Raw genomic sequence first — 15096 nt, 5'->3', positions numbered from 1 at the left:
CAGGAAGTTACTGGAGAGTGTTCATAAGCATGGGCATGTGTGGGTGGGGTAGAGTAGTAGTGAGATGATCTGATTTACACTTTTTAATTACTGTTTTCAGGATGGACTGCTGTGAATGGGTGGGATGGGGTTTAAGACTGAGGTAAGTAGACCAGTTACTTAACCAAGTAAAAGATCATGGTTACTTTAAGTAGAGTGGTATTAGCAGTGGAGAAGGAGAGAAGTGGTGTGTTTGAGACATATTTTGGAGGTAGAGCCAATACGACTTCTTGGTGAATTAGCAGCACGTCACAGAGGCATACAGTATACTATAATGGGTAAGAAGTAGATTGGATTGCGCATGTTTGAATCTCCATGTTGCCACTTAATAGCTTTATGTATTACCTGTATGATGCTGGATAAGTTTTTTAACCACTCTTTGCCTCAGTTTTCCCATCAGTAGATGAGAATAATTATAGTAACCTACCTAATGGGGTGTTTAAGAGTATATAATTTAATACAGCCACCTGATTCTCAATAAGTGTTCTCAGTTTTTGTCATTGTTTTGTTTTGGTTTTTTAGCTGTTATTGGTTATGGGGTTTGAAGGAAAAAGGAATTTAGGATGACTTACACATTTTTTGGCCAGAGCAAATGAGCTCGTAATATGGGGTCTTATAGAGATAAAGAATGCTTTGGGAGTCAGTAGATTTAAGGATGGAGATCAGGTCAGTTTTGTCCATAGTAATCTAAGGCACCTATCAGATGAGCAGGATCATTGCTGGAGGAAGTGACAAGACAGGACTTGTAGGTAGATCTTTCAATCTAAAGTCTGCCTGCTTTCTGCTCTTTGAGAGGCAGGATAAGTGAGTGATTATGAGCACAGAATCTGCAGTCAGACTGCCTGGGTCTGAATTCTAGCTCTGCTAGGTCTGTGTCCTTGGATAAATTGCTTAAACTTTCTGTGCCTCATTTTTAAACCTGTAAAATGGGATAATAGTTTGATAAAGCACTTAAACAGTTCCTGGCATGTGGAGTGTAGTTATATAAAGTGTTCACTGTTGTTGCTACTTTTAAATCCTGAATCTTGCTATAGAAATGCAAAGAAAACAACATTCAAGATACTATGTGAAGGAAGGACTAACAGGATTCTGGTGACTAATTGCATATGGAGGTTACGTAAAAGGCATCAAAGATGATTCTGAGGTTCTGAGCTACAGTGACCCATTAAATGAGGATTAAAGAATAAGAACCTGTTTGGGATGGAGGTGGGGTTGATGATGAGGAGTTGAGTTTTAAATCTATTAACTTTGGAAATAACCAAGAGAAAATGTCCAGAAAACAGCTTAAAATGTGGGAACTAGAACTTAAGAGAAAGGTCAAGACTAAAAATATAAACATGGAAGCATCTGCTTATAATAGCAGCGGCAACCTGTCTAGAGCAGCCACTGTGGGGACAACAGCTGTAGCAGGGGAAGTGTGGCCAGGGCTGCACACTCCATGGAGCCAGAGGGGGCCAGGAGGAGGCAGGAGCCCCACTCCCTACTGAGTTAGTGGGGCAGGAGCCCCATGCTCTCAGGTGCAGCTGCAGCTGCCCAGCCGCAGCTCCAGACCCAGGCATCGCTGCACTCGTTGGGGCCTGGGAAGCCCCCAGCCCCCACAGGTTCAGAAGTGCCTGCTCCCATTCCCTGGCCTCTCCCCACTCCCAGCACCTGCAGCAGTACGGAACAAAGTTGTGACCGAGCCTGGGTGCTGATGCAACACAGCTGGGTGTGCGCACGCTCAGGGCAGTGTTGACATGCCATCCCCCTGCTGCCTCAGCCCCCTCTGGGTTTGAGCGCCGATGAGCACAGGAGTGAGGCCGGTGGGGCTAAGGGCAGCTTGTCGTGGGCCTGCAGGTATCCCTTGGCACAAACAGCCTGGGCACCATGGACAGCATGTTGATGATGGCAGGAGGAAAACAGGCTCCTGGGCGGGTCCCTGGTGAAACCCCACCTTCAAACCAGGGTTGACCTGAAGCCTGGGGGCCAGGCTGCCACCCCTGGGTGGAGTCTGCAGCCCAGAGTGAGAACCTGTGCTTTTTCCGGGCCCACCCATGGCCACCCATGGACCAATCAGCATGTGCTTCCTCCCTTCTGAGCCCATAAAAACCCCCAGACTCAGCCAGACTTGGACAGATGTAGGAACTACCAGCTGCAGGAAAGAGTTACCCACTTCAGGTCTTCAGGTCTCCTTGACTCATTGGGATGAGCTGCCTGCAGAAAGGAGCTCCCACTGTGGGTCTCCTCTCAGCTGAGAGCTGGATACTCATCGGAATGACCTGCCTGCAAAAAGTAGCTACCCACTTTGGGTCTCCTGAGAGCTATTCTGTTACTCAATAAAGCTCCTCTCTGCCTTGCTCACCCTCCAGTTGTCTGTGTACCTCATTCTTCTGGACATGGGACAAGAACTTGGGACTCACCAAATGGCAGGACTGAAAGAGCTGTAACACAAACAAGGCTGAAACATGCGCCCCCCACCCCACACCTGGCTCACCCTTGGCAAGTGTGGGATCCAGGCTGGTAGTGCAAGCTGAGCACAGCCTACCAGGTCAAGTGGGTGGAACGAGCCCAGTAGGTGTGGGCAATATTCAGGTAAAAGGCTCTACCGGCCACAGAGGTTTCTGGCTGGCAAAGCAACACCCCAAGGATCCCATGACACTTAGAGATAATAGCTTAAAGCTACTAGAGTGGATGAGATTTGAGAGAGAATGAATAGAATGAATATGTGACCATAGACTTGTGTTAGGATTATGTATCTCCAAAGACAGGACAGGATAGATTGTAGAGGGCAGAAGTACAGAGGCAAGAAAGGTAAGGACATAGTTATAGTCTTATGTTTGAGAAATGAAAGGAAAAAAATGAGTAGTAGCTAAGTGTCTTAGTTTGTTCAGGTTGCTATAACAAAATACCATAAACTGGGTGGCATATCAACATCAGAAATTTATTTCTCGCAGTTCTAAAAGCTGGATGATCCAAGACCAACATGCTGGTAGATTGAGTGTCTGGTGTGGGCCTTCTCTCTGGTTCATAAATGGTGCCTTCTCCCTGTGTCCTCACATGATGGAAAGGGTGCAGGGCCTCTTTTATAAGGATACCAATCCTGCTCATGAGGGTTCCGCCCTCATGACCTAATTACCTCCCAAAGCACCCCTCTCCATTCCCCAGCCCCTTATCCCCTGCCAATACCATCACCTTGGGGGTTAAAATTTCAACCTGAATTTCAGCAGGAACATACACATTCAGACCATAGCATTAAAGAAGGTGTTAAATCACCTGAGGATGTCTTTAAAAAGATGTTCAGAATCATTTGGGGAAGAACTAGCCATATAAAAAAATAGGATGACAGATAATCCAAATGTCTTAGAATGGTGGAAGCCAATGGGATCTAGGGCAGCATAGGCATTATAGCAAACCTAGACAAGGAAGAGGGGAGCAGCTGTCCAAGGATAGATGTGAAGATAACAATAAGCAAATGTGCAACTACAGCAAAAATTAACGCCCTTTATTGAGTGTTTTTGTGTGAAATACTGTGCTTAGCACTTTGTTCTCTCCCTAAATCTTCAGTAGTTCTCTGAGATAGGGACAATTATTATATTCTCTGCAGAAATGAAAAATTGGAAACCACTTAAATATCCATCAACAAACATTTTAAAAATAAAGTATGGTATATCCACAGAATATCATGTCCTTCAGTCACTTTTTTTAACGAGGTAGATCTGCCAAAGAAAGATACCAGTAAAATACTTTTATGTGATAATAAACACACGTGTGAAAACTTATCTGTTATCCATCTCTCCTAGTAGACTGAACTCCTCAAGAGGGGCCATTGGGCCATATTCATATTCTAACATGGAGTCTTGTGGATTAGTGTCCTCTTGATCAGTTGAATGAGTCAACAAATGCCTGTAAAATGGAGATTACTAGTACCACACAGGGCTTGAGTATGTGTATATATGTGTGTGTGTGTTTGTCTGTAACCTGTGAGCAGAAATTATTACAATATTATTAGGAAAAATGCCATTCAGAAAAGAAGGTATTAATTACTATTAGGAAATTAACAGAGAGATTTAATGGGTTTTGGACAACAATGGTGGTGGTTTGCTGGATGCAGTGGCTCACACCTGTAATCCCAACACTTTGGGAGGCCAGTGTGGGCAGATTGCTTGAGCCCAGGAGTTCAAGACCAGCCTTGGCAACATGGTGAAACCTGTCTCTACAAAAAAATATAAAAATTAGCCAGGTGTGGTGGTGCACACTTGTAGTCCCAGCTACTTGGGAGGCTGAGGTGGGAGGATCACCTGAGCCCAGGAGGTCTAGGCTGCAGTGAGCCGTGATCACACCACTACACTCCAGCCTGGGCAATAGAGTGAAAACCTGTCTGAAATAAACAAACAAACAAAGAAATCAATGGTGGTGGTTTGAAGAAAATGGTAAAAACAGAACAGATGGTTTCAACTTTGGCAGTGAAAGGAAGAGAGTTTTAGGAGTGGGGCTGCCCGTGCTGAATTCTTTCTCTCAATGGTGAATGGGGCAAAAGGTCCCACTTGGGCTGGAGTTATAAGTACAAGCTCATTGTGGTAGATGGTTTGTGAACCAGACTATCTGAAATGCTTAGTTTTTACAACGAAAGATCTCTTCAGCCATCTAATAGTCCCCTAACTAGATGCTCAGTATGATTCAACATGTATAGAGGCCATTTTAGATCTGAATATTCTGTCATACAAGTGGAAACAATATCCTAAACAGGCCTATGATTCAAAAAGAAGATTCCAGTTTGCCAGTTACAATCTATAAGCTGCCTTATTTATTGTTATTGAAATATCATCTGAATTCTGTATGTTTTCATTTGCTTTTTATTTAAGAATCCCACAACTGCCCTGAAGATTGTACATAATGGCCTATTCTAAGGTTACTTGTGCTTTTAAAGCAGTAAATACTAGATCTCATCCAAGAGAAATAGGGCTTAATTTTTTCATTTGTTGTTAGAAATCTTGATGAGGCTGTGAAAACAAGTTTTTTCTCAACCTTTTGAGAAACATTTAATTCTGAGGTCTTTATCAAGTAAAAACAAAATTTGTAACATTTTAAATGGGTATTTATTTTTGTTGGATTGTTAAATCTCATTTTCACTTACACATTCATTTAAATCACAGAAAGTCTGCCCGAAATGGCACTTTCACGATGATTCTGGGAACCATCCCTTTGATTGTATGGTATTTACTGCTGATATATGTATGCTGGTGTTTCTTGCCTTCCATCATACATAAATTTCAGTGGCATATTTAATACCATAGAGAGGAACTGATTGATGATAAATCAAATATTTTACAGCATATTATTGGGACTGTTGGATTCATTACTATAAAAGAGTTATGTTTGATCAGTGTTTTCAGAGCTCCCTAATACTGTAATTTATTGGTGCTTCTTAATGTTCTCTGTTAATTATATACAGGTTTCAAAATTGGGTTCAATTTAACAATGTGTAATACATGTTATAGTGAATCTTTATCACAGAAAAAATGAGTAGCAAATATCCAACACTGTCTTTGATTAGAACTATTAAGTCCAACAGCTTGCATTTAATGAACATAATGTTAATTACATAGTCAACTGGGTAGTTCATGTTCTATTATAAGAATTATATATTAGAATAAAGTTATTTTGATGTATAAGTTGCCAAAGGAAAATTGGCTAACAAGAAAGGGAATAACCTTTTATGTGGTTAAGATGTCAAATGAACAATTTTAACTATCTTTTTTTTTTTTTACAGAGAATTCATAAATTGGGTTTTTATTTTTAGTTCCTCCTCTTCCCTTTAGAGTTAAATGATGGAAAATGACTCTCGGTCCCCAAACCGCTCTTATGCATCATTCAAAATAGCCCTGACAGGCTAGCGCCTGTGGTAGTGATGAGGTTTATGGCTTTCCATTCCTTGGTGTTCCATTACTCTGTCTATACCATCAAATTGATTAGTAGGCAGTGGCGAGCAAGGAAAGAAAGGTGGCCGCTGAGAGCCAGCTGGTGTCCATCATTTTAATGAACTGCTTAGAGATGGTTAATATTGTCCTTGATTCTCATTGTAGCTGATGATGACCAGATCTTTTAAAATGTTTTCCCCCTGCCTTATTCTGCATTACAGGGCCCACTGGAAAATGATTTGGTAGTTCATGTGGCACTTATAGCAGAAAGCCAAAGGTATGAAGTCCAAGTGGGTGGTGTGTTTTTTTTTGTGGGGGGCGGAGGGGAAATGATTGCTTTATGTTTACAATATCGATTATGGTAGCAGAGATTAACTTCAGAAACTCCTTTACAGGCTTTCAAGGATATCATTAATGTCACTTTAAATGGCCAGCATATTATTCTTTTCATGTTTAAAAATAGTTTTGTTTTAGTTGAGGTGAATATTAAAGACTGTGACCAGTGCCAGTGTTGCCTGGGTTATAGTTTTGAGAAATTCATGCAAACACGTGGGGATTACCAAAATCAGTGCTTACTCTCCCTGCCAGCCCCTAATGTTTCCATCTGATGCTTCGTGGAGGATCCATAAGGGCCTCTGAAGTCTGGTGCAGATGGCAAATTGCTAATACTAACAAATTAATAATGCCCTCCAAGTTAACATGTTCCCTTTTATCCTCCTCCTTCACTGCTTCCTAAACTGTAAACGCGTTGTCTAAAAACATCTCTTTTTTTCCCTATGATCTTTAGACTTCAAGTTTTTCTGAACACATATGGTATTCAGACTCAAACTCCTCAACAAGTAGAACCCATTCAGATATGGCCTCAGCAGGAGCTTGTGAAAGTAAGTGATTCTGCCTTTTACTTTCCTTACTTTGTAGAGATACTAGAGCTTGATGGTTCGACTTAGTTTACAGACAAGTCACACAGTTAAAATCTGATTCTGATATACGACCAGTAATCCTAAAGCTTCTAATTAAATTGAGAAGTCCACTTTAATGGACATTGTTACTAAAAAAATCTTTGCACTGTGTATGCGTGTGTGTGCATGTGTGTGTACATTATGTTTATAGGTCTTGTTGATTCCTACTTCTTTCTAAACTCTATTACTAACCTAGGCTGAGCAGTTAAATAACAAGTTAGTCTTAATTTTAATAGGAATAAAATTATTCTTATGTTTTGATTTGATTTTTTTCCTCTTTTATCAAAATGTATTCTTACATTTTGATTTGGTTTTTTCATCTTTTCATCTTTGATTTTTTCATCTTTGATTATCAAAAAATATTTAGGTGTGAGAAGGTTTGTTTAAAAAAAAACCTACTCATACCTAAATATTTTTGATATTCACTACTTTCCTTTTTTTCTCTTTCCTTACTTTTTGGTGTCTGAAGTAATTTCAACCCCTTTGGTTTGCTGGGTCTCAAAGCAATTATAAAGTAAAAGTAACATCTGTATTTATCATTGATGTAGTTCCATATCTATTTGGGATGGAATTAAAAGGTGACATTTGAGGCCTTTTGCACGCACTGCTCTGCAGATGGATCCATTATTGCCTATGCTTGTGAATATTCTTGCTCGTTAGAGACAGGACATTGTTGACTCCTACCCACTGCTTATTTTTAAACTGCCATTTTTATTTAGTATTTGTTAAAAACAACATAAGAACAAACTGCTCAGTGTTTAGTAGAAGTCTTTGTAACAGTATATCTCAAGTGGACATGATTAAGTTTATTAGGTTAAATATAAATGGTTGTAGTCAAAGTCTTGTTGCTATAACAGAAAAATGAAGGCTTAGAGATACAAACCCAACAGTTACATGGGAAAATGCAGGACTCCAGTATCAGGGCTGGATCTTGACATTAGGCAACACAAACCAGAACCTGGGTGTCAGGTCACCAAGAGCACCAGCTCTTGGAGAGTCCTTACACCTTCTCTAATAAATTTAACCATCACCACTCTGCCAAGAGATAAAGCTGAAAATACAAGGATCCCTAGAGCAGGCAACAATTTAAACTCACGCCCAGATGTACATAATGGTACAAGGCAAGGAGCGGAGGCATCGTGGAGGGAGAGAGAAGGATGCCAAAATCTAAGGCTCTCACGCTGTGCTCTTAGTATTCAGCTGCAGGCTGTCGGCTGCTAATACACTTTTGTGCTCTCTTGCTGAAAGCTCTAGAGAATGCCAACAAAGCTTATTCTTTGATAAACATACTCTTAAAACAAATTAACCCAAATCTGTTTTTTCTAGTCTAATTAATATTAGCAACTTATTTTAATAGTAGGTGAGTTTATATCCTACCAGACAACATGCAGTCAAGATTTAAAAGGCTAACATGGTGAGCAAATGACTTGGATGTGGTATTCATTCATTCAGCAACAAACACATGCTATATGCAGAGCACTGTGTAGGACACTCATATGAAATGACTTTGTCCCTGTTCTCAGTGACCTCTGAGTTTACTGGTTTGACAGGAAAAAACAGTGAATTACAGTTCACTTTGATAACCGTTATAATAGATGTTCATACAAAGTGCTTGTGAATCAGAGGCAGTAGAAGGCATTCTGTTACAGAGCAAGTAAAGACTTACAACAGTTCCTTGCTTATTTTATATCTTGTTTTAAAAATGGTGTTAACAAATGACTTGCAATTTTGGTGTAGTGTGGCTGAAAAGACAGACTTGTGAGCAAGAGCCAACCTTCCTGTGCCTGTGTTGAGATGGAAGATTGTTTTTTGGTTGTAGCTGTAGCCTCTGTGTTCCTAAGCAGCTACTCTTTAGATATATACTAAGATATATTGCCTAGTATTCTGCTCCTTATAAGTCTGCCTTTTAAAAGTAAAGGTGTTCCCTCAAATCTTTGCTGATGCACGTATTCTTATGCCAGCGGTTGCTCCCTTTCTTCTGAGAAGCCACTTCCTCCCTCAGCCCACTGAAGAGGATGTGAGGGCAGATAGCTGAGAGCAGGGCTTTTACACAGCATGTGGTTAATATTCATGATGTGATGACTGTAGTGTGATTTGCTTCATGAGGACTGAATACAGAATTCTGCTCTATGGTACAGACCTAGTATGAAGTACTTCTGTATTTCCAGGTAGTTTTGTCACTACTGTGTCTTTCGGTGCACTAAATGTTATGAATGTGTACAACATGGAGGCAGTGTTATATGCACCCTGGAATGTGGGGAGCACTAAATAAATTGTCACAGACCTGCCATACCATGGTTCAGAAAGTTAAGGAGAATCCTTTTACTGTAATAAAGAGTAGTATTTAAAGGAAACCCACCTAGATCAACACATTTTACCATACATTTATTTCTGAAAATTTGAAACTATTAATATATGAGGGAAAGGGGGCTGCATCTAGTGTTATGTGCTGTGGTTTCAGTGCAGCTATGCAACATAATGCTTATAAAGCACTGTTTCTGACCAGTTGACTTTGTCTAAAACCACTGCTATTCCAGAATCAATATTCACAGCACGTGTGGCTCAGGAGAACATTCAGTTGCTCCCTCATTCATCTATCAAGTATTTCCTGAGCACCAGCTACATACTAGGCACAGTGCCAACTTCGGCTGCTGTTCTACAGGAATGTACAATTCGAAAGGAGAAAGAGATACAAACCCAGCTCTCACATAGATGTGTGCACTATGTCAGTGAACAGAGAGCTCTGTCAACACCACTAATTTTGTATACAATGAAGTTGTTATTTGAAATTGGTCCAAATCACAATCAGTAGATTGTGTAGAGATAGTTGGTTTGATTTTCCATTTAGGAAAATATAGGTTAGATGTATTTCTCTCATTAAATGTAAAAATAAATTGCAGACAGATCAAAAATTGAAAACTTTTAAAATTATTTAAATATAAAAGCACTAGAATAAAAAAATAAGAGAACATGTTTTAGCTGTTGGGAAGGGAAGTCCATTTTTAGAATGATACCAGTGCCAAAAAGCCATTGAGGAAATGATTGACAAATACTGTATAAATATAACAAACAGCCTGGCATATCAAAGGTGCTTGTGAAATTTCCTAGTAGAAAAATGTTTATATTGAAATGCCACATGTTGAAATGAGATTCCACCTACTGTGCAGTCATTCTCACATTTCATAACAACACTGAAGAGGAGCAAACTGGGCAAAGTATTTGATTTAAGGGGCAATACTCTTAATATACCAAGATTTCTTGAAATAAAAAAGAATGCCAAATTCCCCATAGAAAAGGGAACAAATGAAAAAAGTTGTAGAACATACTTAAATATATTAGAAAATGCTGAACCACAAAATATTTTAATATAGTAGTTTAAAAGTAAAATGAAATATTATTTTGACCCAGGAAGGTGGCAAGGCCTGTACACAGTTAATACCAATGTAAATTGGCACATTATTTCTAGAGGGTGACCAACCTTACATTATATTTCAAAGAGAATGTATTCTCTTTGATCCAGCAAGTCTAGGAAATTATCCTGCAGATATAATAACACACTGTCCAAAGATGTTTATTGAATTATTTTTAAAATAACAAAAAATTGGGAGCTATCTTTATCAGGAGATAGGAGTTTAAAAAGGTAAAGGGGCTTCTTGATTAGATTAAGTGCTCAGCTCTGACATTGATTAACTCCTAATTCATTCCAAGACTATCTGTTTTTAACCTTAGACATTCTAGAAGTTTCTGCTCCACTGTGGCACCCTTCCCTACTTTGTAATACTTCTGCGGACTTTCCTCCTCAGTTTTTATTTATTTATTTATTTTTGAGATGTAGTTTCTCTCTTGTCGCCCAGACTGGAGTGCAATGGCGCCGTCTTGGTTCACTGCAACCTCTGCCTCCTGGGTTCAAGCAATTCTCCTGCCTCAGCCTCCCAAGTAGCTAGGATTACAGGCATGTGTCACCACGCCCGGCTAATTTTTGTATTATTAGTAGAGACTGGGTTTCATGATGTCAGCTAGGCTGGTCTTGAACTCCTGACCTCAGGTCATCCACCTGCCTCAGCCTCCCAAAGTGCTGGGATTACAGGTGTGAGCCACTGTGCCCAGCTTTCCCCTTCAGTTTTAATATTTCTTCAATCATTTCAACATTGAAATGTACAGAAAATGCATAGACTCATTTTAACATCTTTTTTTTTTTTTTTGAGATAGAGTCTCGCTCTGTCACCTAGGCTGGAGTGCAGTGGCACGATCACGGCTCACTGTAAGCTCTGCCTCCTGGGTTCATGCCATTCTCCTTTCTCAGCCTCCCTAGTAGCTGGGACTATAAGCACCCGCCACCATGCCTGGCTAATTTTTTGTATTTTTAGTAGAGACGGGGTTTCACCGTGTTAGCCAGGGTGGTCTTGATCTCCTGACCTCATGATCTGCCCGCCTCGGCCTCCCAAAGTGCTGGGATTACAAACGTGAGCCACCACGCCCGGCTCATTTTAACATCTTGAAACTGGAATACCACAATATTAAGTTTAAAAAATGGGACACAGAATATATGTTATATGAACCCATTTATGTAAATATACACACATATTGACATGTGTATAATATGAGTATATATTTATTGATGTACTTTTAAGAGTCTTTAACCCTATCTTGGTGCCCCTTAGGGATCATACAATGAACTATACCCCTTTCAGCATATACCAGAGAAATAGTTGCAAAAGGGATTGTGAAAATAAACAGGAACATTCACTTTGAGTACATGGTTTGAATATTTCATAAAATGTGTATAATCAGAAAAAATCAATGAAGACATTTTCATTTTGGTGGGAAATACTTGAAGGTAGAAATTTAGTAGGAGATTATGGCCCTAGTTTTTAAAATGTTAAACAACTAAATGTTTTAATGATACAGGAAGCATTAGCCTTTTTGTGTTCTTTTACGAATCAGAGCCATGTAAGTTGTACATTTGTAGCAATGTAGGAACAATATCAAATTTAAGAATGTTGCTAAGTAGATATGCAAAAGTTTTGCTCTCAAATCGCTCAGTAATCTAAAATCTAAGTTGACATCTTTGGCTAGCTTGTCTTCCTACAAGTTTTTGGATTAGGGTTCCCTAGCTTCTTTCTCTCTGGAAAGATAAAAAATTAGCAGGGCAATACTCAGGGGTAAGAAAGTGACATGGATTCTTACCTGACTCTAATTTACAAACTTGTGTCTTACAGGCTTATTTCCACCTGGGTATCAATGAAAAGTTAGGACTCTCTGGAAGGCCAGATAGGCCCATTGGCTGCCTCGGTACATCAAAGGTACCCATGAAATGTCCTCAAAAAGTAGTTTTTGGATTCTAATACCACATACTGAAATGGTGTTTGACCTGCTATGCGTCCTTTTTCATTTTCATTGTGTACTCAGACTACTTATCTGAAGTATTATTTTCTGCTAGTAAATCTTACTTATTTTGCATCATATCATGGAAGTCTTATAAATATGAAGGAGCACCTCACTGCTAAATATATTTTTTCTAAGCTTTGTAAAATATCTAATTATAACAATATTTACTCACAGACTTTTCCATCATATTAGAGGTAGACTGCTTTAAGTTTATTAGTATACTGATTCAATCAAGAAACTTTAAAATTTTTAAATATTATGTGGATGTCACAAGCTATTAATTTATGTGCTTATTCAGAATTAGACATCAGTTTTTATTTTTATTGAGACTTATAGCACTGCACCTTTGCCTTTGGTATGTTCTTTAGTTATTTGTTTTAAAACTTTTTCCCTTACAGATTTATCGCATTCTAGGAAAGACTGTGGTTTGTTACCCGATTATTTTCGACCTAAGTGATTTCTACATGTCTCAGGATGTTTTCATGCTGATAGATGACATAAAGGTAGCTTCGAAAAACCTTTCTTAAAAATGGAATTACTTTGTTTCCACTGATTTTATCATACGTTACTATACTGAGTACTCGCAGGTATCTGTGACACTGGGTTAACACAGTGTAAAGCATGACAGTAAAACCACCTGCATAGCTTTGGAGTGTAAATTACTTGCAGCATTGGCATAATAGATGACCTCTGTCTTATATACAGTTGTATGACTGCTCCTTGTGCCTTTATACAAATGAAAAGATACAATTCAGAAAAACAGGGGGACCTACTTTGAAAAATATGTTCATATGACAGTTTATCTCTTTTCGAACAAAAGGTAAATTAGCCAAATAATTTTATTTATGAAAAATATCCAGTAAAACCTCAACTAACTCATAACTCCATGAGTTAAAATCTTCACTCCCTTTTCTACTGACAGAGCAGAGAAGGTTAGAATCATGATTTAGAGCATGAAATCTGGAGCCAGACTGCATTCATTAAGATCTTGGCTCTGCCACTTGCCAGCTGTGTGTTCTTGGGCAAGTTACTTAACTCCTCTGTGCCTTGTTTTCCCATCTGTAAAACTGAATAATAATGAAGAGGTGTTATGAAGATTAAAAGAATTAATATATGTAAAATACTAAGAATAGTGCCTGGCATATGGTGAAGTATTATGTAAGTTTTTGATGTGATGATGATGATTATATGTAAGTCTTTGAGATGACTGATTGATTGACAGATAGATAGATAAAGAACTCCCTCTACATTGCTAATGGTCTGTATAAATTCAGTCCAGTCTCCTCCACCTGCTGTAATATAAATCCCTAGTAATATGAAGTGAGTTAATCTTCTGGACGGCTGGCATGATTGTTCCCCCAAGGCCATTCTTGAAGTGTATTTTTTAGGCTTTTTAAAAAAAGGAGGCCAAGCGCATTGGCTCCTACCTGTAATCCCAGCACTTTGGGAGGCTGAGGCAGGTGGATCACTTGAGCCCAGGAGTTCTAGACCAGTCTTGGCAGTCTCTAAATAAATAAACAAATAAATAGATTAAAATTTTAAAAAAAGGGGGGAAAAACATTAAAACAAATGTAGTGTGATTACTTTTAAGAATAAAGTTTGAAATCATTGAACTTAAAGTGGTGTTCAGCATAACTTGCGTGTACCCAGAGAACCTGCTAGAGCACTTCTACTCCTAAGTAGTCTTAAGTTATTCAGGGTTGGATTGTGAACTGTCTGGCTACATAAGAATTTTGTTGGCTCTTTGGCACTCATGGTTGAGCATCCTGTTCATCTTAGATACTGTGCCATTACATCCTACCTCATTCTGTTTGACAGAATGCACTGCAATTCATTAAACAATATTGGAAAATGCATGGACGTCCACTTTTCCTTGTTCTCATCCGGGAAGACAATATAAGGTAGGTTGATAAAAGAAGTAAGGTGCATGTGTCCCACTGCCATGAACGCGGTGAGCCCTTGGGAAGAAAGGCCTCCTTGGATGTTTTTGTATCCTTCTTAGTATGTGGTGGAATACTTTGTATATATAAGGGGCACTTAGTATTAGATTATTAATTTACCATTCTGTTGTTAATCTGTACATTTTGTTTATTTATATTTTTTAGAGGTAGCCGGTTCAACCCCATATTAGATATGCTGGCAGCCCTTAAAAAAGGAATAATTGGAGGAGTCAAAGTTCATGTGGATCGTCTACAGGTAGCCTTCTGATTTTCAGTATGCGTCTATTTTCAGGACAGTTAATCTACAATACAGCTATGTTTCTTAATATATGGTCTATTTAAGGTTTTTGACTTAAGGTTTTATTCTCTACCTATCTTCCTATTCCTATTGTCACTTTTCCAGCTTATCTGATCCCACTAAGTCAGATGCTTGAACACTTGCAGCGATTTCCTGTGCAGAATTTTAGACTTCAGTAACTCATCTCTAAAAGCTAGGTCCATAGTGGTGTGTTGACCTGCTTTATAACCTTGGGCTTTTAGGGGCAAGTTGGCTGACTGTTGGTCCAGTACTCTTTTCCCTGCTCTATACTAACATCCAACCCGGGAATAAACCTCGTTCCATTCAGAACTTCACAGCATTATCTTCACAGCTCCTAAATTACAGAAACATTCTTTGGTTCACTGCTGGTCATAACAGCCTCTCTGTCCACAGTTCTCTCCTACTAAACACTCTTTGTGCTTCAGCCAATACAATAATTACTGTGTCTTGAATTTTGTGGGGTTCTGTCCCTCTGCTCACACCATTTTCTCTGCCTGGACTATCCTTCCTTCTTCCAAGGTCACTGGGCTTTGAGGTCTTACCAGACTTTAAGG

General features: G+C 39.1%; 1 protein-coding gene across 8 annotated transcripts in view; it reads left to right on the top strand.

The window, feature by feature from the left end:
- PHKB (phosphorylase kinase regulatory subunit beta) overlaps nt 1-15096 on the top strand; it is a 244416-nt gene that overhangs the window by 183114 nt on the left and 46206 nt on the right. For all 8 annotated transcript variants that reach the window (XM_030797503.1, XM_030797534.1, XM_030797553.1 and 5 more), the window contains 6 exons: nt 6158-6213; nt 6724-6817; nt 12115-12198; nt 12682-12786; nt 14102-14184; nt 14389-14479. In XM_030797503.1, coding sequence (XP_030653363.1) covers nt 6158-6213; nt 6724-6817; nt 12115-12198; nt 12682-12786; nt 14102-14184; nt 14389-14479 — 513 coding nt within the window. The remainder of the gene's footprint in view (nt 1-6157; nt 6214-6723; nt 6818-12114; nt 12199-12681; nt 12787-14101; nt 14185-14388; nt 14480-15096) is intronic.

The sequence above is a fragment of the Nomascus leucogenys genome, chromosome 2, assembly GCF_006542625.1.
Source record: "Nomascus leucogenys isolate Asia chromosome 2, Asia_NLE_v1, whole genome shotgun sequence".
Classification (NCBI taxonomy): domain Eukaryota; kingdom Metazoa; phylum Chordata; class Mammalia; order Primates; family Hylobatidae; genus Nomascus; species Nomascus leucogenys.
Note: the sequence above shows the minus strand (reverse complement) of the source record. Positions and strands in the feature narration are given on the sequence as shown.